Consider the following 24,804-nt stretch of genomic DNA (forward strand, 5'->3'; position numbering starts at 1 on the left):
CTGGAATTAATAGAACAATCACCACCATCACTTTGGAGTCTCTTATTCTGATAGCCAGTTTATATAACTCGTGTTTAAAGAGCCAACTTGAAAATCGTATTTCCATCTGAGGATTTTGGTTCTATCATTGTTGTAAGTAACCATTGAGATGACAATAACCGAAAGAGATTAGAGATGTTTTTTTCTCTATTTTTGAGCTTGTTTATTCTGTGCACTTGATGGCATTGTGTGTAGTACCTTCCATTATTCTCCTGAAAGTCAGTTGAACCTTCTCTCTCAAATACTGGCACAATGACATCACCCTCATACAATGCTCTTGGAGGTGGGGAGGGAAGGACTTGCATACGTTTTCTTCCCCAGGATCTTCAGAAGCTTTTATCAATAGCAGCAGCAGTAAAGCTGACAATGAAACTGAAGAGGCAACAGACAACCATATGCGCAGAGAGGAAAGATGGGCAAGGAGAGGCCAGTTTGAGCATGTTTAGTGGTGGTTTTCTTAGGCCAGCCCACCCTGCTCTTTTAAACATTACATCTCACTAGGAAATCTCAGCTCAGTTCTTCTTATGCAGACAGAGCTCCTACTGATGTTAATGTATGTAAAAAGAGGACAATATTGTAATCAAGAGCAACTGTACAGATTTCAGAGAAGAATTTTGTCCAGATTGTAACACAGGTGTTTTACTGCTTTTTCTACAAAGCTCTGCTCAGTGCAAAACTTTTGGAATCAAACACCCCATTTATTTTGGGTTGCTCTTCAGCAGGAAGGAATTTCCGAGAATTGATGGAAGTTCACGAGAGCTAGATTTTGACTAATAAATCCATTTTAGTTGCCACACAAGTCAAACTTGAACCCTTGTCTCTGGAGGTGAGTAATTAGTAAAACAAACTCTTTTGGTTGAAAGGCAAGAGTTGCACTATTGCTAAACTGAAATCAGTTTTTTTTTCAAACGGAGCTAGCAACAACATTTTATCAGCCAATTCCCATTGCACTCCACATTGTCTAATCATACAGTTGTTTGTTTTTGTTTTTGACAAGACATGCAAGATAAAGCAAAACTGCTTCATCAATTTAGTCTCTTGTGAGTAAACACACTTTTTATTCTGCACATCACAATATCAAACTATGCATGCCACACACACATCCACTATAAATAAAATAGTTACTTTTTGGTCTGTAGTTTTCCTTCCTTTATGTATAAATATGTATTTTAGTAGGCACTGGCCGTGGTCACTATAGTTAAGGTGAAAAAAGAGTTGGCATTGTAACACTCTGGTTTTACAATCCCACAACTTTCCAAAACATTCACTTTTTTAAGATGAGATTTTAGATCGTTGGTCTCTAGCCAAAGATTTTCTTTTTGGAAAAGAGATACCTCCAGGAAGTTCTGACTTTGGGGAAAGTGAAAATAAAAATACACTTTCATTATATTAAAAAAAATATTAACCATGGCATTCACTTCAGAGAGGCATGGATTCTTAACTCGTTTGGTTTTAATGTTAACATTTAGCATAGTATATCTCTTCTCTTCCTTCTTTTTTTTTAAAAGTTGTAATTAACACAAAGAGAACCTCATAAAATTAATAAGAAGTACCCTAATCAGATCTGCTATTTATCACCTGTGGTGACATTCACCAGTGTGCAGTAGGCCAGCATGAGGTCTATGCATTACTTAAATCCTCAAAATGGGGCCCAAGTGGGACTTGAATAGTGAATTGCACCCGCCTTGAATACGACAAATATCTGTCCTAGTGGCTTCCCACATGTGATGAGGTGGATGAATTCCACATTGCATCTAACAATCAGAGTATTGAACTTACATGCTGTACAGTCAGTTACCATTATAAACACAACTGGGACTGCAGTTGGACAGAGTTATAGGACACTGAAGCTACAAGCAATCAGCAGCAATGTGTAAACTGGTCAACATGATCCCCATGGTGAATTGATGACAAGTTTAATAGAAAGCAAGCTGCTGCTTCCCTTAGGAAGTAGAAAGAGCAGAAAGGAGCTCAAAGAAGCTGATGGTTAAAATAATAGTGTTCTCCTCATATATGCTCTGACCTGTTGCAATTATTTAATAAGCACACAGTTACTAAGTAGGAAACACGGTAATACTTTCACACAGCCATACAATTCAAGTTATTATATCAGACAAACAACAATACATTAATTTAATATTCAGACCACCTGGAACTGTTCACTCCTTTCATAAATCAGTCCTGACAGCAGGATATCAAGAATAAAGGGGGAAGTTTTCAACAGCAGTTGAACACTTAACTGCCCTTTATGCTTTTGAAAATCTCCCCAAAGATGTTCAGTGAGTCTTAAAAGGGGGACAGCAGCAAGATATGAGGCTGTGGTTCAGAAATTGCCTCAGGAACACCAGCTCCCAAAAACTAGGAACAGAGTCAACCATAGAGTTCATGTAAACATCTCCCCAACATCCACCAGGATGATTACTCAAGCATTATAACTGACTGCACTTTCAACGCTGTCATCAAAAGACAAGTGCTGTGATTTCAGGAAGGTCAGAGGAGGGTTAGGAATCCATGGGAAAGAAAACAAACATCACTTAGAAAGATAGAGTGGATTCTACCAATGATCTTGGAAAAAACAGAACAAATATTATCACAACAGCTTAGTTAGGTGTCATTTACCTTCTCTCCCAAGTAGGATTGTGGTGCCACCCAGTATAAACTGTGCACAGAGGTAGGCAATTCTTGAACATCAGCAACTACACTATTGCTGCCTGGATTGAAGGTTACGGGGACATCAATGTTATAGTCAGCTGTCTCCATGCACCAGTTCCTCATATCAACAAACTAATAACAAAATACAAAAGGGAAATTAGGGCATGTTTAATCATTTATTAAAACCTTTCCAGGTTCAGTGTATAGCATCATTTATGAGACATATCATACTGATTATACAAGGTACTGAGGATAAAATTCACCCCTCCAGAGACAGACATCACAAAGCCCTATGCAACACTTGTGTCCCACTTAAAATTTGCCTCAAAAGGGGCTTAAGTGGGTCATAAGTGGTGCATAAGCCTACTGTTCGCCTTCTGCACAAGGGTGTTTGATTTATTACTGTGGACTAAATTTTGTCCTTGGTTATATGTAAACACAACCCCCCACTGAGGTCAATAGAAGCTGCATGTATACAACCAAAGATAGAATTTGGCCTTATATTTTAAGTCCATAAACTATTTTCCTCCTTTAAATAATAAGTCTAAAAAGGTCTTCCTAACTCATCTACTTCCTGAAACCTCCTGCAAATTTCACTAGTGCTGCACTAACCCTATGTCAAAATCACCAATCCTTTCTTTAGTCTATTGTTTTAAAAAACTGTTTTTATTTTGCAGTCTTAAACAAAAGCCAGAGCAATAATGTTTTACAGAAGTAGATGTTCTCTGCAGGGATAGTGTCCCATACTACAAAGAAAAAACAACAGATCAAATTATATCATTTGAATAGTAGAGGGAGAATTATTTTACAGTATACTTCAGGTCCTGACTTCCTTTACAGCTTAGCTGGAAGTTCAATAAGCTGAGGTTCAATAAGGATAAATGCAGGGTCCTGCACTTAGGATGGAAGAATCCAATGCACCGCTACAGACTAGGGACCGAATGGCTCGGCAGCAGTTCTGCGGAAAAGGACCTAGGGGTGACAGTGGACGAGAAGCTGGATATGAGTCAGCAGTGTGCCCTTGTTGCCAAGAAGGCCAATGGCATTTTGGGTTGTATAAGTAGGGGCATAGCGAGCAGATCGAGGGACGTGATCGTTCCCCTCTATTCGACACTGGTGAGGCCTCATCTGGAGTACTGTGTCCAGTTTTGGGCCCCACACTACAGGAAGGATGTGGATAAATTGGAAAGAGTACAACGAAGGGCAACAAAAATGATTAGGGGTCTAGAGCACATGACTTATGAGGAGAGGCTGAGGGAGCTGGGATTGTTTAGTCTGCAGAAGAGAAGAATGAGGGGGGATTTGATAGCTGCTTTCAACTACCTGAAAGGGGGTTTCAAAGAGGATGGCTCTAGACTGTTCTCAATGGTAGCAGATGACAGAACGAGGAGTAATGGTCTCAAGTTGCAATGGGGGAGGTTTAGATTGGATATTAGGAAAAACTTTTTCACTAAGAGGGTGGTGAAACACTGGAATGCGTTACCTAGGGAGGTGGTAGAATCTCCTTCCTTAGAGGTTTTTAAGGTCAGGCTTGACAAAGCCCTGGCTGGGATGATTTAACTGGGACTTGGTCCTGCTTTGAGCAGGGGGTTGGACTAGATGACCTTCTGGGGTCCCTTCCAACCCTGATATTCTATGATTCTATGAAGTCTCAACATTAGAATTAATTATCTTTTGCTTGGGACGAGATTGGTGGCATCTATCATTACACTACAGAGCAGAATGGCTATATGGAATTACAATGGCAAAAATAAAAATTAATGCATGTGTCTCAGAATCACTCACAGAACAATCTGACATCGAAATATCCACAAGCTCAACAACAGGCTTCCATAGGGACAGCAACTGCAGTTATTGGGTGAAATCCTGACTCCACTGACACCAATGAGAGCTTAGTCATTTACTCCAGTGGGGCCAGGATTTCACCCATTGTGCTTAAATAATAAAGTGCCACAATCCAGATAACACTTAGTCCACATCTGAGCCTAAACCAAACCTCCAGATCCAGATTCAGGCATTCTCAAAATTCAGGAATATTTGGATCTGTATTTGAACTTTGAGATGTTTGGATCAAAGAACATTTTTTCCTGTCTTTTATTAGAAATGTTTCGTGTAATGTCCAATTTAAATATTCCCTTGTTTATTTTCAGGCTGTTTCTCCTTGTTTTCAACGCTTATCAGCCTTAAATAATTCCTCCCATTCATTTATGTTATCACATGAGTATATCCCAATTTCCCTCCTCCTCCCATCTTCTTGTGTCACGTTTTTCCCTATGAAAATGAAGGGCAGAGCCTATTCACATAGAGAGTTCATGTTGAATATTACTACAGAGCTCTTGCACACTATCTAGGTCTCAAATACACCTGTAGTGCGTATTTCCTACAAGCAAGATATCTAATTAATTGCTTCATTAACTTATTGGAAAAGTGAATCGTAACTAGATATCTCACTTCAACAAAATTGTTGATGACTGTAGCCACCTAGAACAGAGGACTGGCTTCAGCTCTAGCTGAGAGGTAGACAGACCATTTCCCACAGGGCAGCACTTTCAGATTCTGCAGGGATCTTAAGAAGGCTGCACCATAAGTTGCACTGTTTCTTGCAGAGAAGGCATCTCATGGGAAACCCAACACTTTTCAGTGGTTTCCAGAGAATATTTCCCATTCTCATGATTCAGTAAAATACAATTTGTCTTTTTGGAAGAAATCTAATAGTTTCTTAATGGGATAGATGCCTGTAACTAAAAATACTCATGAAATATACCTTAGTTCTACGATTACTTGTGCTGTGACAGTTGCTAGTAGCTCCAAAACAAAAGCAAGAAGTGCAGCCCTTGGGATTAGAAGGATCCAAATAAAATGATCCTTGACGGCATATGTCACATTGTCTACCTTCAACATTCTCCTGTTAAAGAACAATTGAAAAAAGTTATTAAAGTTTTCCATGTGTTATTGTCAACCCGCAAAATACCAGGCACCTAAAACAAAGTTCCTACAGGAACATTTAAATATTTATAAAATATAAGAGAATATAAATGTGAAATTGTTACTTATGGTCAGGGCCGGCTCCAGGCACCAGCGAACCAAGCAGGTGCCTGGGGCGGCAAATGTAAAGGGCGGCAGGAGGTCGGGGTCTCGGGTGGCAATCCCCCCTCAGTGGCGGCAGGAATTCGGCGGCCGCTCCGTCACTGTGTGTTTCATGCTCGGCGGCGGGGATGCAACTCTTCTTCAGTCGCCGGCAGCAATTCGGTGGCCCTGCCATCACTCTGCTTCCATGTTTGGCGGCAAGGTTTTTTGGGGTTTTTTTTTTTTGCTGCTTGGAGCAGCAAAAACGCTGGAGCAGGCCCTGCTTATGATCTTCTGTAAATGGTATTCCAAATGCAAATGAAATAGTCTCCTCTTGAAAGGGAACTTCTGTGCCAATAACTTATTCATAGCTTTGTCTCCTGCATGCACAACAGGAAGGTCTCCTTTCTAGCTACTAAATATACAGACCCAATTAAATATCAGCAATCTGTATGTTGGGTATATATAAAAATACAGTTCACTGCAATTGCACATGGAAAAACTATGTCATTTTTGAGAAGCCTTTCCACTCGATCTGAATAAAGATCTGTAGTATAATTACTGTAGCTCACTGTTGAGTAATGAACATTGATCAGCCCCAGTTCTGTATACTACTAGGTGATTTCCTTACCAAAATCCTCAAGCTGGTTCTTCCAAACCTACATGTGAAAGGTCACATATGAAACTTCACATTTATAGAGTTCAATCTATGCAAATCACAGCAATGGTAAACATCATGCATACAATGGGGCACTGAAATGTGAATTAAATCAGTGGTTCTCAAACTAGGGCTGCCGCTTGTTCAGGGAAAGCCCCTGGCAGGCTGGGCCAGTTTGTTTACCTGCTGCGTCTGCAGGTTCGGCCGATCGCGACTCCCACTAGTTGCGGTTCACCGCTCCAGGCCAATAGGGGCTGCAGGAAGGGCGGCCAGCACATCCCTCAGCCCTCGTTGCTTCTCACAACCCTCATTGGCCTGGAGCGGTGAACCACAGCCAGTGGGAGGCGCAATCAGCCGAACCTGCGGATGTGGCAGGTAAACAAATCGGCCCGGCCCACCAGGGTTTTCCCTGAACAAGCGGCGGCCCTAGTTTGAGAACCACTGAGTTACATCATATGACCAAAAAAAAAAAAAAGCCTGAAGCCTGGTGGATATAAAAGAATCCCAAACTACAGATGCAAAACAGAGATATGTGTATGTACATAGAGTTTCAACACACATGTGCACACATAGCATGTAGTACCTTAATGTATTGCATAAATCTAGGTTTCTCTGTGAAACAGATCAATATTAAATGTATTCTACAAACTTCTTAATTGCAGTTTATTTGCAATCCAGGCAAGTGCTACAACGCATTTTTTATAAAACTGTATTTAATTATTATCTAAGAACTGCAAATAACAAATTCACTTTATTATACCCATTAAATATGAAACAGCCACTAATATGGAAACTGTTATTTGTGAATGCACAAGTATCTTGATTTATCTGACCTTGCAGAGACAAACTCCTGTCCATGGATCACAAACATCTGGCTCTGTTCCATCTCTGTTACAATTACAGGGAATACAATCTGGGAAACTGTAAGAGCCAGGACTGCAGCGATTACATTGTCGCCCTGTTATTCCTGGCCTGCACCTTTACCAACAAAACAAACAGAAACATTTAGGTTTGTTTGTGTAGGAAGAAGTTGTCACAGGGATGGGAATAAAATAATGCAAAGGATCTGAAGTGATCGTCTGGTCATTAAACACCACTCATGGGGATCAACTGAAACAGATTAGCATTTTTCTCAAAGTGTGAGGAGTATTGCAATTCCTAACAATGGTCACTCAACCCAGTGGGGGTGGTCTGATTTTCAACACTGCAGGTGTTGAAGTTGGGATTCATGTTCTGAAGCAGTTCAGCATCTGCAGCAGGGAGGTACCACCTTGCGCACACAGGGAGTCTGACACCCGCATGCTGTATCCCAGGCAGGAGTCTGCATTCAGAAGTGCTATAGAGCTGACAGTGAGTGGCCATTTACCAAAGCCCCCAGCTGCTAACAACAATATGGGGTTTCCCAATGAAAAGATTACATAACTTACAGGGCTGTAGGATATAGATATTCAGGCCTGTCTGTAAAGACCTATACTCTAAGAATTTAGGTGTATTCTTATCACTTGGCTAGTTATAGAGATATAAAAGAAAAAAATAAAATCACTGTCTGTCGGTGGAAGAGCCTTCTCTTACTGTGACAGTCTGAGGCCCCGTTCTTAGGCTAAGGCCTTTGGCTAAGCAGCAGAGGCAGTCATAAGCTGGGAAGCGACTGGTCACCTCCTCACATTCCAAACTAGTCACATTGAAAGAAGGTGCTATTGGGCTGTTAGGAATACAATCCTGTCCTGAAAGTGGCGATCGCCTCCAGAGAAAGGGAAGTGCCTAGAAGATGTAAAAGGAAACTTAGTTTGATAGCATCCTGTCTGGCAAGAACTCACTTATCAGTAGCTGGGATGTGAAATGCATTTGATGAAGTGATGTAGCTCACGAAAGCTTATGCTCAAATAAATTTGTTAGTCTCTAAGGTGCAACACGTACTCCTCCTCATTTCTGTGTTTGTTCTATCACTGTAGTCCCCATTTCCCTATTGTAGTCAGCATAATCTCTGCTGGTTCTGTGATTGTTCCTGTCAGCTATATAATTAATTTTGCTGGGTGTAAACTAATTAAGGTGGTGGGATATAATTGGTTAAATAATCATGTTACAATATGTTAGGGTTGGTTAGTTAAATTTCAGTAAAATGATTGGTTAAGGTATAGCTAAGTAGAACTCAAGTTTTACTTTATAGTCTGCAGTCAATCAGGAAGTGTGTGGGTGAGTGGGGGAATGGGAACAGGCAATGGGGGTGGGGAAATTGGAATCATGTTGTGCTAAGGGGGGAAATGGGAACAGGGAATGGGGGTGGGGAAATTGGAATCATGTTTAGCTAAGGGCAGGAATGGGAACAGGGACACAGGTAAGGCTGTCAGAGCTGGGAAGGGGGACACTAAAGAAGGAAACTGGAATCATGCTTGCTGAAAGTTCACCCCAATAAACATTGAATTGTTTGCAACTTTGGACTTCGGGTATTGTTGCTCTCTGTTCATGCGAGAAGGACCAGGGAAGTAAGTGAGTGAAGGAATAAGCCCCCTAACACTGTAAACCTTGTTTATACAAAACTGTTCACACTGGGTGAAATCCACTTGGCTCAGATACAAAGCCTGAGTAACTTGGCTTTCTCTGCGTGAAGGGTGATATAAGATGAAATCCAACCCCAAAGTCAGGACATGAGATCACAGAGCACCTCCTCTGGTGAAAGCAGCAACTCCCCTCCCGTAGCCCCTACTCCAGCTTCTGGAGTGGACCTGCATAGTCTGGTGAGGCCACTGGATCTACAGAAATGTGGATCTTGTGACCTAGCCCCTCATCACCATCTCCTTGCTAGCTTCTTCCCACAGCCTCCCTCTGCAACTCCAGCGCAGGGTTTCAGGAGATCAAAGGCTCTTTGTACAGGAAAACACTTCCAAAGTCTAAAAATATTAACATCTGCATCTCTAGGTTTTATCTGTGCTGGAACTGTGTGTTTAAAATCCCTTGGCAACCTGGGGTGTGTCTTTGGCTCTCAGCACCCACGTTTTGAATATGTGGATACCCAAGCACTGGGAATTTACAAATAAAAAATAGCTTTAAAGTGCTGGATTGAATACAATGGGCTGCATTTGATACAGCACATGAGCACAATTAAGCATTTCACCATACACTGGGGGAGGCTTGTTACATTCTAAGTACATTACTCACATATCCTTATAATAGAAAGTAAATTTGCACATAGAATTAGGACTTTGGACTCTGCTGTAATCCACGGAATTGAATATTTTAATCAGCATGTAATGGCTAACTTGGCAGTTAAATAATTAGTGCTTTGCAGCGAGAGAGAGAAAGAGCTCTGCTATACCATCAAGTATTGCTCATTTACCTTCCTCCATAAAGTACTGCTCATTTAGACAGGACACGGGAGGTTTACGTTGGACATTCGGAAAAACTTCCAAACTGTCAGGGTGGCTAAGCACTGGAATAAATTGCCTAGGGAGGCTGTGGAATCTCCATCACTGGAGATTTTTAAGAGCAGGTTAGACAAACATTTGTCAGGGTTGGTCTAGATAATAATTAATCCTGCCATGAGTGCAGGGGACTGGACTAGATGACCTCTCGAGGTCCTTTCCAGTCTGATGATTCTATGATTCTGATGAGCTTTCACTAACTGGCCAACAAGTGAAATATCACCATTATGGACAGATGATAAAGCTTTTCTCAGAGAGAGAGAGAGAGAGAGAGAGAGAGAGAGGAAAAAAGGCAAAATTCCACTTCTCTTGCAAAATAGTGAGCTTGCCTCAGGCAGAAATTTGTTAATTTCTTAGTGATAAGAGGCTTAGGAACATTCAGAGCATGGGGTTGCGTCCCTGCCCATCCTCGCTAATAGCTGTTGATGGACGTATTCTCCATGAACTTATCTAATTCTTTTTTTAACCCAGTTATACTTTTGGCCTTCACAACATCCTCTGGCAATAAGTTCCATAGGTTGACTCTGTGTTGTGTGAGGAAGTACTTCCTTTTGTTTGTATTCTGGGAAAATGAGGGTTCTGTTGGTAAATTCCATTCATGGGATTAACAGTGGACTGGGAAAGCCCATGCTTCATTTTTGGGAGTGACACATGAACACATGAACAAGTCAAATTCAACCAGTCTTGTATACCTTTGTTGCATCAAAAATTAAGTCAGAATGAGAAAAATACCCTACAGCCTCTCTACGGATTTGTGCTTGCCATGAAGGGCTCTCTTATATTTACAGGCAGATAAAAGAATGATGACTGTGATGGGATTGAAGAGGCTTCAGAAGTTAAGAGAATTCACTGCAGTTGCAGTTGTACACAGTAGTTTTTCATATAATGTAAATCAGAGGATACATCTAAAGAATGTATTCTCACCACACTGTGCTGGCAGTTAGATACATATAGCTTCATTTCAAAGGTGCTTAGCACCCACAGCTCCCTACCAGTAAATAATATCAGGCACTTACACAGAGTGTAAGTTTCATCAGAGGATCTTGCAGCTCTTTTCTAACATTACTTAAGACTCACACTTAAGCCTTAAGCCTAATTATGAGGTAGGTAATTAGCATTTTAAGAATTATGGAGGGAGTATTGTTACAAAGTGGGAATTTTCTGTAATATTTTTATGAAGCCTATGTTTGCCTCAGTTTCCCTGTCCTTTGCATTGCTATCCAATGGGGGAAAGAGGGTTAAGTTTGCTCCTGGAGGGAATGCAGGACATGAGGTGTGGGTGTCACCTAGCTGTCTGGGCCGCAAAGAACAGGGTCATTTAAGAATTGGTAGAATGCAACTCAGATTAACAGAGGGTACAGAGAGACAACAATCAACACCCAACAGTGGGAAGCTCAGGCACGTGGGGATGTGAACTCAGCATAGCCCAGCCTGGAGACAAAGGACTGAGAAATGAAAGGCAGGGGATAAAGTGTTGGCTTTTGAGAGAGGCTGGCAGCTTTCATCTGGGACAGACAAAGAGATCAGAGGGAGACGGATCCTAAGATGGAGTCGATAACAGCTTTCTTTGGACTGGATTGGCCAGGATGAGCTATGTCTTAACCTTTCCCTCTCTGTGCTAACCCAAGAACTTTCAGATTTTGTATGCCAGGTGACCAATACATTGTTACCTGGTTAGGAAAAGGCTGCCCGGTGTCACTCCAAATACTCAGTGGGAGTACTGCACTCTAAGGGGGTATACAGTACAAGCCTCAAAGAGGAGTCGGGCTTGGCTGGATTCTCTGCAGGGAGCCACAGAGAGAGACAGGGATCGCTGATGCCCGAAGTTCCAGTCTTGGAGGCCATGGGCCTGTCCCTGTGGCAATGTGTGCACCCTTTTGGCCCAGCACACTTATGGGATCACTCCCAAGGGACTGGTTACAGCCTGGGACATAAACCAGACCCTGTGAATCCATGAGAAGTGTATCTAGTAGTTAGAGTACATGTCTGGGAGTCGGAGTTCTGGTTTCTATTCCTGGATTTGACTCGAATTTGTTGTGTGACATTGGGCAAGCCATTAGAAGACACAGAGGGGTTCAATGATTTACTAAAAGTCATATGGCAAGTCAGTGGCAAAAACAAAAATAAAGCTCAGGAGTCCTAATTCCCACTAACCAATTAGCAGAGCAAACCAAGTTTGTACCATTTTCTAATCCCCGGATAGCAGTGCATAGATCTCTTTATATCAAAACAACAATACATCCACCCACCCCTGCAAGTATGTAAAAAGACAAGTGAATCAAACCACTCAAGAATTTTCCAGTGTACATTTTTAACATTAGTAATAACAAGTTTAACCCAATAATGCAAACTTACTTGCATTGCCCATTGTTTTTATCACATTCTGGGTTTGCCACATTAACTATGCCTCTGCTTGAGCAGTTGCAGGCTTCACAGCCAACAAGAGGGTGGTAGTTGAAAAATTGTCTTTCACACGCTTCACACTTGGGCTTCACCGTTTGAGGGGGGCAAATACATTGACCAGTTATGTCATCACAAAGACGTCGGCCGCAGTTGCATACTGGATTAGGGGGAAATGTTTTACAGATTAATCATATTCAATTTAAAGAAATGACTCTCATTCCATTCAAGTCAAAACATATGGGGCCGCATTCTCTTCTCCCTTTCACCAGCTTTACACTGGTATCATTTATCCGACTTCAACAGATACAGCAGCATAAGTCAGAAGAGAAGCAAACTCCTGGAAATTAGCCAGGTAACAACAACTGAGGTTTCAAGGGGTAGCCTGAGACCTTGGGCCTTTTCCACAAAATTGTTCCTCAAATTCAACACAAATATTATTATTTAGTACTTCCCAGCATGTTTTGCTGCACATTGGGCAAACCACTGTTTTGGTGAGAATGTCACCACTTTATCAGTGTATTCAATGGTATAACAGAATATCCAGGAAAGGCAGATAGTCAATGTTACTTCATGTAACCAATAAATCTGTCAGTGCTACCAGGTTAATGCTACACCCTGCTTATTTATGAAAGAGTTTGTAGCCATGAGTTGGGAAACAACAGCTGGTAATAAATTAGAAAATACTATTTACTAGGGAGTAAAACATTCAACACTGGAGGAGAGGCATTTGGATTCTGTCCAGTAAGGCAATGAGCACACTGGCCCAGATTCAGCAAAGCACTTCAGCGCATGTTTCACTTGAAGCATGTGTGTTTAAAGTGAACGGGACTACTCGTGTTCAAGTGAAGTGCTGATTAAGTGCTGTGCTGGATCAAAGTTACATTAATCAGCACCTTGTAGGATTGAGCCCCATATGCAGAAAATGAAGCTGTAACACATATTAAATAAGGTCACAAAATACTTCCACTTAGAACAGAATGTACTTACACTTGCAGAACGGAAATCCATAGTACCCAGTTTGGCATCGGCTACACCGACGGCCAATGATGTTAGGTTTGCAACTACACTGTCCCCCCAGAGGGTTACAAGCCGAGCTAGTGGCACCTGCTTTATGGCAACTGCAGGGCAATGCTCCATTGTTGTAAAAAGCCACTAATGACCTTACAGAATCCTTACAGAATGCTGAAGATGTTACTGGGCTAGTGGAAGAAAAATATAAATTACGTAAGAACTGGTATTAGGAAGTTATAATGACTACATTCTGCACTAGCTTAACGAATTAGGAGACTTATTTTTACTATAGTTCATTTGCATAATAGCAATATCAATGTACACGCATGGACATATTTAAACCAATTCACTAGTACTGAACTGATTTGACATCCATTTTAGTAAATAATTTTTTCAAAGAAAGTATCTTCTGTTCAGAGATACCAAGAAGATAGGCACTTTAGCAAGACAGACAGCATGGCTTTTCTGTTTTTTTGTACAATATGAAATAGTACTCCACCTTTAAATTTGATTAACAGAGCGCATTATGGAAAAATGTAGACCCATATTTTAATACCCTTTGTAATTTTAATGGCCCAGCATAAGCCATGTAAAATATGCCCATATAGAACTGTGATAGGTATGGTATAAGTGTTTTAATATACAGTAAAATATTAATAATTTACAACTTTCTGTAAAATGTTCAGTGTCTTAGAAAGTGATGCTTACTCAGTATAAAAGCTGTTTCCTCCACACTGGTTGATAAAGTCAGACGACTTGTCCACAGTCCTTTTCTGAAGTAAGCTACGGCTGTAACTGTCTGCTGGAACAACTAAAACGTGTTCCTTAAAACAAGAAAACTAAACTGTATATTTCATAGAAAAACAGAAGAAACGAATCAAGGTGTTTATCTATAGTTAAATGCATTTCCAGTATCATCCCTGGATTATTCTACAAGATCCAAACTCCTGTGTAGAAGAAGTTGGTAGGATGGAAAAATCATTGGAACAACTGTTTTCATAAGCTGCGTGTTAAGCTATTTTCAATTATTTCGAATGATGATGGGTTTCTCTTCCCAAATTCATATGAAGACTGTATTCAAAATTCAGCTGTCTTTAAACAAGACAGTTCTTTAAATTTCTTACACAAATTTCTACATTCTGAAGCGTGTCCCATGCTTTCTATGGACTGTAGGAGTATATGTCTGAACCTTTGGTATTAGGGGCAGGAGAGCGAAGATGGCTAGGCACAATATTTGTGGAAACTCAGTATTTCCTCATGAGCATTTTCCTGGGTCAGACCCCAGGCTAATAGATGCCTTCTGTAGTGTGGAGAAAAATAAACTACCAGTCATATTAAAAGTTAGGAGCAGAACTTGATGATTAAAGTCACGTGCCACAGACAAGCTGTTGTTATAACAGTATTGCAGGAGTATCCCAAAGTCCCAGTTCGGAATGGGGTTTCTTTGTGCTAGGTGCTGTACAAACACAGGGTGAAATCCTGGCCCCATTAAAGTCAACGGGAGTTTTGCTATTGACTTAATGGAGACAGGATTTCTCTCTCAGTACAATACAATACAGTCCCGGCTTCAAACAACTTATAATCTAAGACAAGCTGCAACAAGTGGATTTAACACCAGAGTCAGGAGAGTGAGGATTATACTGACTTGCTCTGGCCCTGATCCTGCAACTGGTAGCTTGTGGGCAGAGGCTGCTGTGCCATGCTGAACCCCATTGATTTCAGTGGGACCACTCATATGCTTAAAAAGTCAGCCACATGCTTAAGCTCCTCCCTGTATCAGGGCCTAAATGACGGTTTCAAGAGAAGAGGAAGATTAACGTCAAAGAGAGACAGATTCAGAGCTTGCTGAAAACTCTGAAATTTGACTAAATTTGTCATCAACATCTTTGATTAAAAAGGGTATAAAATGTTGTGAATGTTTTCACCCCACTTTTTTATCAGATTTGTAGTTGGTCGACATTTGGACCAAAAGACAAGACAAGACAAGACAAAAGTGCTCCCTATGTTACAATTAGCTCTTTAAAAAATACAAAATAAATTAAGAAAAGCTATTGCATTCACAGGTCATCCATTTCCAAGTAAATAGTGAACATGAAAAGCTCTACTATTCAGGAGGTAAAAAGAATACTTTCAAATCCTGAGGTTTAACAAACTTACCACAACCAGTGTTTTTGCATTAGGAATCTTCACAGTAATAGAAACCTCAGGGCCAGGGATATCCAGTTCAATTTGGTTTTCTGCAATCACCTGGTCTCGACAGCCAAAAGCATGAGGGCAGAAAGAAGCAGTGAAGGAACCTAAATGAAATTTTAAAATCTAGTTTGCTAAAATGCTGAGAAAGAAAAAAGAGCTGAATTAATATAAAGCACAACTCACCTGTCCATAGGCGTCCCCCATCTACAAATACCTGCACAGGAAATGCTGGGTGCGCTGGCTGATGGAAATGTACAACAAATACATATCTGCCCAAACTTGGCACTTTCCCACTCAGAGTAAGCTGGTTCTGCAGAAACAAGGACAGCTAAGCTTATGCATTTGTTTTATTAATTCATTTTTACTATGGGCCTGCGCCTACCTGCAATGGGAGTTGAGGGAGCTCAGCATCTCTCAAGAGGGAAAAGCATCTTGCAGGATCTGTCCCTATGTTTGCACACTCATATCTACATAATACAACAGCAAAGCATGCATCTGTCTATGCCAACAGACCTAGACAATTGTGATGTCAGAGGTAACTCAACCAATCTCACCCTTACTCTACCACTAATTTGCATGCAACAATGTCATTGGTTGTAATAAGTCAGGGATATGAGGGAGATTGCACAGATGATGGATTACTTTGCCCAGCTGCCACAGTTCTTCACAGGTTGCTTTGCCACCCATACAACTCAACACAAACTCCCCAACGCACTCCAGATACCCAAACAAATTAACACAAAATCCTCAAGCACAACCCCCACACAAATCAACATAAAACAATCAAAATCTCCCAGCACAACACAACCCCCCTGCAAATCAACACAACCACCCACACAACACAACCAACATACACAATAACCCCAAACACACATACCCCCTCACTGCAAGACATATCCCTCATTTGTCACATACACAAACCCGCCAGCACAACCCACACAATCGCCCACCCTCACTCATACTTACTATAAAACTATACACCTAAGCGGCAAAGCTGCAAGTCATCACAAGTCTATTTACATTATAAAATATGTTAATTAATGTGCACAGCCCAGCAAAACGGTTTTTCATTAGTTTGGTTCTGATTCCTTTGTTTCTGTTTATTAATATTATCTATCGGACTTCCACATCCTGCAGCAGCTTGGCCCTAAACCACTATTTAGCTTTAACTCTCATGTTATTCTCAGTCTATTTAACATTACTGACAACTTACTTTGTGCCTTAGAAATAATACAGTCAAATGTGAACTACCTGTAATGAGGTCAAGATTACTCCATTAACCTGGTTAGCAGAAGGTAAAGCGACACTCAGTGGATTGTACGGTACATTTCTCTGCACTTCTGAAATTTTCCCATCCTTGAGTGCATCCAAAAGCAAGGCCACTGGTGGAGTTTCATACACTGAGGGAATGCATGAAGCACTAAAAGTAGAATTATAATAATTATTTGTGCAGTAGGGAAGAATTCCTTATGTAAAATAATTAAGTTTTAGGCCTAGTGGTGCAGAACAAGTATGAAATAAAAATTAGTCAGAGTGGTAAAAGTTAATGCAGGGGTGGCCAACCTGAGCCAGAAAAGGAGCCAGAATTTACCAATGTACATTGCCAAAGAGCCACAATAATACATCAGCAGCCCCCAATCAGCTCCCCCTCCCCACACCCAGTGCCTCCTGCCCACCACAGCTCTGCTGATCAGTGCCTCCCCATCCCTCCCCACACCTTGCGATCAGCTGTTTCGTGGTGTGCAGGAGGCTCTGGGGGGAGGGGGAAGAGTGAGGGCATGGCAGGCTCAGGGGAGGGGGCGGGAAGGGGTGGAGTGGAGTGGGGGCAAGGCCTGTGGCAGAGCCAGGGGTTGAGCAGTGAGCACCTCCCGGCACATTGGAAAGTTGGTACCTATAGCTCCAGCCCCGGAGTCGGTGTCTATACAAGGAGCTGCATATTAACTTCTGAAGAGCTGCATGTGGCTCTGGAGCCACAGGTTGGCACCCCTGAATAATACATTAGAATGAATACACTTAAAAACACATTAATAACTAATGTCACTGTTTTGCATTCTACATAGTTAATATCAATTAAGCAAAATGAAGATGTATGGATTTAAATCACTGAATGGAAGTGTAACTAAATTTACTCAAAACTTCTGTATCATAAACAGCTTACCTGTTAAATGTTCGTTAAACAAGATGCAAAAATACAACCAATGGTGTCCGAACACGTACGTAAATTTTAGTGGGTCAGGTTAGTTACAAATTAAAGAATCTAAACTACTAGCAAATATCCTGATCCTAAAAATACTTGCATACACGCTCAACTTTAAACATGTGAGTAACTCCACTGAAGTCAGTGGGATTATTCACATACTTAAAAGTTACACACATGTGCAAGTATTTGCAAGATTAGAGCCTAAGAAGGCTCCCTAAACATATCTCCCTAAAAGGGACTCTATAGACAACCCAAAATGTTTAACTATCCATTTCCAAGTGCATTTACTTCTGACCATCTGGATTGAAAGAAATCTTTTTTAAGGCTTCAAGTGAAATTCTAATTGGTAATTTCATTCTAGTCACTCATGGATATTTATTCACTTCTTATAAGCATGAGGTAATCATCAATCTCTGCTCAAGAGAGGCACAGAACTGGAATAGCAGATTTGTTTCCAGTCCAGAACTGAGGTGCATTTGCCAGCCCTGTGTGGGAAATCTCATAAGGCATCTGCTCATCAAATAACTAAACGGAGCCAATGCCGTTAATCTTTCAATTTCATGAACATTAAACCCATTTACAAAATTAAATATGAAGCCAGCTAATAATATATTTAACAACAGAACAAAACTGTAACATAAATTATTTATGCTGGAACTAAAGCAAATATGAAAACATAAAAACAATGTCTTTCCACAAAACCAAAAATTCATCATATCTTCATAGTTATTTAATTTTATTTTTTCAACCAACCTGAAATCCTCCTTTTATTCAGATTCAAGGGTTTCAAAACTACATTGCTGTGAGGTCCAGGATTTCCTATATTCAGTTCTCAGGAACTAGTCCCAGCTCTAAAGGACTGATTTTTTTAGGATAAGCAGGGGCTGAAAATGAAACGCTGTGCACCATGTGGAAGCCAAGAAAGATGACGTATTGGATCTTAAAACCTCTTCATTCTGATTACCATTCTGATTTTTCTCCCTTCCACTTCAATTCAAATATTATTTTAGCAGATACTATCTTGAGAATTATTAGATTTAGTCAACAATTCTTTCTACCTTCTGAAGACTTGTAAATTACAGTTACACTCACTTTAAGCCCCCTTTACATTTGTCAACATAGTAGAAAAAGACCTGAGTGTAAAGAAGTCTTGAAATGGCATACAACATTAATATCTAAGTTCATGGGAAGCAGCTGCTAAAATCCTAGCAGAAATGAAGTGGTGAAGAAAAGTTCAGAATGAAACTCATATCAGAATAATGGTCATTTAAGAACATTCCATGACTTGCCTAGGTAGAAACAATGTATTTCTACATCTTGGATGTCGAGGATACTGCACTTTATATAATCACATTTCTCCCAAAGTAGTTCAGACAGGCTAGGAATCTGCTACTGAGTGTATTAACTAAATCCTAGACAAAGACTGTCTAGATTAACATAAACTTTTTATAAAATATTACTCTGTAATATCTTGGCCTACAATCATCTCTGAGTCACAGAACAAAGTTTCAGTCATAAAGACATTAAAATACCACTCAATGCATATGTCTGCCTTTTCAAGGACTCTTTCATAAAAAAAGAAGGAAGCATGCAAATTACCTTTGATTAAGAAAGCTCCCAAAAGTGGCTATGCAGTGTACTTTAGGATCCACATATTCTAGAGAAAATTCTTCAGCTGATACAATGCAAATTTTGTGCTGCAAAACACACATAATTACCATGTACAATGCTCAGTTAACACTGTGATCTTTTTAGTCAGCTGCAAATAAAGGGGCCAGACCCAAAGAGGAAAGATGATCCAGTAGTTAGGGCACTAGCTATAACACTAGGAGACCCAGGTTCAAGCCTCTGCCGTCACAGAACTTCCCTACCTCACAGGAGTGTTGTGAAGATAAATGCATTTTTTTAAAATAGCAAAGTGCTTTGGTATTTACATAGTCCCCATTACTGTAGTATCTAAGATAGGCAGTTCTTCAGCTATGTCCAGAAAGCACACCGCACAAGTTTGGAAGGAAAGGCCATAACTCCCCCATTTGCTGTCCTATGACTTTTTGGACACTGGGTGAAATCCTGGCCCCAGTGAAAAGGGAGAAGCGGCTGCTAAAATGAAGTCAATAGCAAAACTCATTATCAGTGGGCCTAGGATTTCACACACTGTGTTCAGATTTCAGACGAACAGCCGTGTTAGTTTGTATTCGCAAAAAGAAAAGGAGTACTTGTGGCACCTTAGAGACTAACAAATTTATTTGAGCATAAGCTTTCGTGAGCTACAGCTCACTTCATCGGATGCATTCAGTGGAAAATACAGTGGGGAGATATCTCCGATGAAGTGAGCTGTAGCTCATGAAAGCTTATGCTCAAATAAATCTGTTAGTCTCTAAGGTGCCACAAGTACTTCTTTTCTTGCTGTGTTCAGAGTTAGTCTCCAGGCATACCGTAGAGCAACCTTACTTAATTTCTCCCATAAGAAAACTGATAAAAATGAAAGTGAAAAAAAAATGTATTTGTGCATGAACTACTTAAAAAGGAAGCAAAAAATGCCAAATGAGCAGCAAAGAAGCCAGCAGCAGCCTACTGTAGAAATATTGGGACAGCACAGCCTATGTTTTAGCATTTGTGAATGGGAAATACAGACTCTGGAAGATAGAGAGTTAAAATTTCTTTCTATATTCAGAGTCAATTGAAGATGCCTGTCCTCAGAGTAAGGAATCATTGGAACCCAGACAGTGGTGGAATGGGGCTAGGCTCAACTGCAGTGAATAACACCTTTAGGAGGGGCTAATAAAGAGAACTGTTGACAATTAATCACTGTCTCGATTTGGACAGCTCATTTGACTCACTGTGAAACAAAAGGAAACAGGCTACAAGAAGCCCTTGGGTTTTTTATTTATTGAACTCTGACTGCAAGAAGCCTGTTTGCCTTTGCTATTTGGACCAGCCCCCTGTGCTCCAAAATTGTGTGTTGCTTCTCGAATCTCAATCCTTGGTATATCTGACCTGCCTGAATCTTTAACTCCTAAGCTGCTGGGGCATTCACTGCATGGTACTGGCAGTCAGGAGTGTCCTCCTCATCCCCACCCATAAGCACTAATACATTTTTGTCTTTACTTTGAGCACTGGGAAACCACATTTTCTGCAGCTGAAGAAAGTATTCAGAAACATAGGGCAAGTAGTATAGTTTTTTTTGCATAGAATTAAAAATAAAATAGATAAAAAGCCTCTGATCTAAGTCAGCCCAACAGGTGGTGGTGGTATTCCACATCTTTAGGATATGAATCTTGTCGACACTATTGAGAGCTAACAGAGATTTCAGACAGTATTTGGTTACACTGAACAATGCCTTGCAACAAGAGGATATAAAGCAACTGGCATCCTATGTTGTAAATAACAATCTTAGGTTAGATTCTATTATCATTCCTTGGACATATCCATGGATCTGCTCTGGATTTACACTGAACAGAATCTGGCCCTGTGTCTCTAAAATGAGAAACACAGGAAACAACTTGGAAGAAAAGTCAGCCCAGGAAAGAAAAATTATTCATGTGACCAAAAGATGGCAGCAAAGGTTTTCAAATAATTTTTTTTTAAAGCCACTTGTGTTTCAAAAATGAAAGCCTGCATAACCTGAAACTCTGAGGGAGAGCTGGAAAATTCCCATGAAGAATTTCAGAAGTAAAAAAATTAAAAGGTAAGGAGAAAAAAATATGCCCATTGATAAAGTATGAAAGTTCCTAGATGATACTTCCTTTAATTGTACATACAGGAGAAATGTAGGGAAATAAAATAAAGCAGAAGTATGTTGGTGATACCTTTGCCAAGAAAGGAGAATTTTTTTAACACTTTGAAATTGAGCTTGTATGAATCCTAGCAATCCTCAAACTGAATCCTAATCACCATCCTCAAGCACTTAAAATACACCATTTAAAAAATCATCACAAAGCATATAAAAAAAAGGAGAAAAGAGTCTCTCTTTATTACCTGGGAAAAGTATTATAAGAAGAAACTTACCAGAAGAAAATTTATCACTGATGCCTTAAGATGTAACTTTGCATCAGCTAAAAGGTCATAGACTGCAATGCGATTCATATTATCAACCACAACACTGCGACAAAGGAAGCTGCAGCAGAAAGTAGAATTAAAAATTAGTCTCCTGCCAGTACCATATTTTGTATTGCACATGCTAGTGCCAACATGTTTATTTTTTCTCCTGGATAATGGACAATGAATACCCTCAGTCACTGATGAAAATGCAGCATCTCAACAGATAGACCAAGTAAAGGGGAGGAGCAAGAGAAGTCATGTGTAAAGCAGTGCTTCCATTTTGGCATATTCTATCCATAGCCCCAAGCCCAGATTTTAGTTCAAGTCTCCACTTGAATCATCACGTATGCAGCCTTTGAAATGGGCAGCAAACATTAGTCATTTTTAGCAGCTTTAGTGCTCTGTAACATGCTAGATAAGCAAGGCCTTTCATTTTATGCTGTTTTTTTACTGAATAATTCTCTGGGTTTTACAAAAGCTATTATTTGTTTTTTAATGAATTTCACCATAATTTTGGACAACTCATCTACATGAAAATACTCTTTATGGTAAGAAAATCTGATACATTACATTAGATAGATATGGTTACGTTAATAATCAGTTAGTCTAAATGTAAATACAAGGGTGTCTGTTAAAGCAAGGCAATGTAGTGGAAGATACAAACAAGGCATATGTATACATTAGTGCTTGAGTCCTAAAAAAAGAAGTACCAGAACTCCCGGGACCCAGCTTCCGGCTCCAGAAGGAGACATGGTGTCTTGGTGACCTGGACAGCTTAGGTAACTGCTCCGACTTCCCACCTTCCGAAGCAGGCCCAGAAGTGGATGAGATAGAGGCAGCAGCATGAGGAGATGACACCTTCTCCTTCTCCACCTCTTCGGCTTTCAGGCCTGCTGTGGGCCTGCTCCGGAGAGATGGTGGCTCCGTTACCTAAACCACCAGGTTACTGAGCCACCATCTCTCCTTCTGAAGCGGGGAGCTAGGTCTGGGGGTTCACCTGGGGTCTGCTCAGGTTACCAACCCACCATTTCTGATTCCAGAGCAGGGAGCCAGGATCCCGCTGAGGTCCATCCAGGTTACCAAGCTGCCATCTCTCTTTCTGGAGTGGGAAGCCAGGGAAGAAGTACTCTTACTTTTCTTCATTTGTGGCTTTTTTTCTATCCTCCTGTACCCCAATATTACCCCTGACATGTACTCAGAAAACCATGAAGTCAGTTTTTTTGCACCAATTTTCACCTTTTTTTTAATTTTTGTAATAAACATTAATAAATTCCCAGGAAATTTTAAACAGAATAAAAAATGAAAATGAAGGGCCTTGCGGGTAACAATGTGCTTAGTAAACACTCTTTCAGGAGCCAACATTCTTCAGTAGTTAAGAAAGCTGCTGCATTCTACTGCCACACACAGCATACAGCATAGAACAACTGTGAACACGCGCACAAAGGCTAGGGTGATCCTTGATTTTAATGGGGTGGTTTGTACAGTAAGGTGCTACTCAACAGGAGCAAGTGTAGTGGAATTGGACCCCTACTGATTAACATCAACAGGGCTAGGCTTTGGTGAGTACCGCTCACACACAGAGTCCTACTGAAAGCTTTCAGATCAGCCTTGTGTAGGGTTGATGTGGAGCTGTGCCACCACAGGAGGAGTGCAGGGTTCCTGCCTTGCTGAGGGATGGGGAGAAATGTAATACACCACTTTTTGGAATGTAGCATATTCCCCCTCCTGTATGCTCACACAGCTCTGCTGGCCAGTAGTTTGGAGTGGGGTGGAGCCAAAGTTTCTAGGGGGAGGGGACATTATCAGGTACACAGTTCCTCCCATACTCCTGTACTTGGAGCTACACTCTATGAGGGTCCTACTCCTATGCAGAAGGCTTCTCAGGGGAGCCAAGGGGATAGAGAAGGAGGGGGAAGCCTTTACATAGGACTATGGCACCATCAAGCCCCTATTGCCTGTAACTAGGTATGCTACAATTTATTAAGACGAGCATTAGGGGTTACATCTATAAGTACAGCTACACAGCAGCTGAAAGGGTGCTTCCCAGCTATATAGACAGACATGCACTAGCTCTCCTCGAGCTAGATCTAAGGACCCAGAGAAATAGAACTTGAATCTGCAGGGCTCTGGGTGACCAACACTTACACACCACCACCTGGCAGCCTTGTACCTATAGACAACAAAATGCTACCTCATCACTCTTAATTCAAAAGGCAGCCATTCCTTTACAGTCTGTTGGCTGTACATATTGGCCTAGAATCTGTATTGGCTGTATTAACTTTTCCTGATAAGTTCTACAGGGGCAGTGCAGCCTTCATTTCACATGGAGAGATGATGCATATATGAAGGATGTGTAGCTCATGGGACTCTGTGCTTAATAATTCATAAAGATTTATAACTAAATTTCAAGATGCAACATTTTATGTGAAGATACAGTGCCCAGTTAGCTGAAGTAATAGTAATATTAAGTGCACATATGCCACGGTATGGAGCATGGTATAAAAACCTAGATAAAGAGAAGGAATATAAACTGTACAATTCAAATGTACAGATCAGATAATAACTTAAAAACCCTAGAAAATAAAACAAACTAGACTCCACAATTTACATGTATTACAAAGAAATCTTTGATTAAAAAGTATAAAATTCCATTCCACCTGATAATTTAACCATTCTATAATTATTTCTGAAATCCCTACCTGTATTTACAGCTGTATATGTTCACTCTGGCCTTCAGGACAGGCCCAGGACTGTTCACTATCACTTCAGCAGTGTATAATTGATCATCTTCATTAGCATATTCAAGAACTACCACATAGCGACTGACTTGGGGAATGTTCAGTCTCAGTTGTAAATCAACCTATTGGAGATTCAACAAGAAAATAAGCTTAACATCACTGGGAAAAAAATCACTCAATTTATATATTACTTTTCACAAACATTAAGCTGCTTTTCAGAAATAAAACTGTGGTATACAGAGATTACTATGCCTGCCACCAAAATGCAGCCATCTCTGGAAACACCTGCCCTTCTATTAGTGCCAGGAATATTATATGACAGTTTTGGACAGAAGAATCTTACTCTATCCAGTAGACATAACAGGAGAAAGAATTTTTATAGGT

General features: G+C 40.6%; 1 protein-coding gene across 3 annotated transcripts in view; it reads right to left on the reverse strand.

Moving 5' to 3' along the window:
- LAMA3 (laminin subunit alpha 3) overlaps window positions 1-24,804 on the reverse strand; it is a 187,375-nt gene that overhangs the window by 62,710 nt on the left and 99,861 nt on the right. For all 3 annotated transcript variants that reach the window (XM_043507984.1, XM_043507982.1, XM_038391479.2), the window contains exons 27-38: window positions 24,382-24,542; window positions 21,650-21,758; window positions 19,241-19,338; window positions 16,693-16,861; window positions 15,625-15,751; window positions 15,406-15,545; window positions 13,957-14,072; window positions 13,225-13,436; window positions 12,190-12,394; window positions 7,249-7,393; window positions 5,456-5,596; window positions 2,659-2,823 (exon numbers count right to left, since the gene is read on the reverse strand). In XM_043507984.1, coding sequence (XP_043363919.1) covers window positions 2,659-2,823; window positions 5,456-5,596; window positions 7,249-7,393; window positions 12,190-12,394; window positions 13,225-13,436; window positions 13,957-14,072; window positions 15,406-15,545; window positions 15,625-15,751; window positions 16,693-16,861; window positions 19,241-19,338; window positions 21,650-21,758; window positions 24,382-24,542 — 1,788 coding nt within the window. The remainder of the gene's footprint in view (window positions 1-2,658; window positions 2,824-5,455; window positions 5,597-7,248; window positions 7,394-12,189; window positions 12,395-13,224; window positions 13,437-13,956; window positions 14,073-15,405; window positions 15,546-15,624; window positions 15,752-16,692; window positions 16,862-19,240; window positions 19,339-21,649; window positions 21,759-24,381; window positions 24,543-24,804) is intronic.

Source organism: Dermochelys coriacea, chromosome 2 (genome assembly GCF_009764565.3).
Source record: "Dermochelys coriacea isolate rDerCor1 chromosome 2, rDerCor1.pri.v4, whole genome shotgun sequence".
NCBI classification, from domain to species: Eukaryota; Metazoa; Chordata; order Testudines; family Dermochelyidae; genus Dermochelys; species Dermochelys coriacea.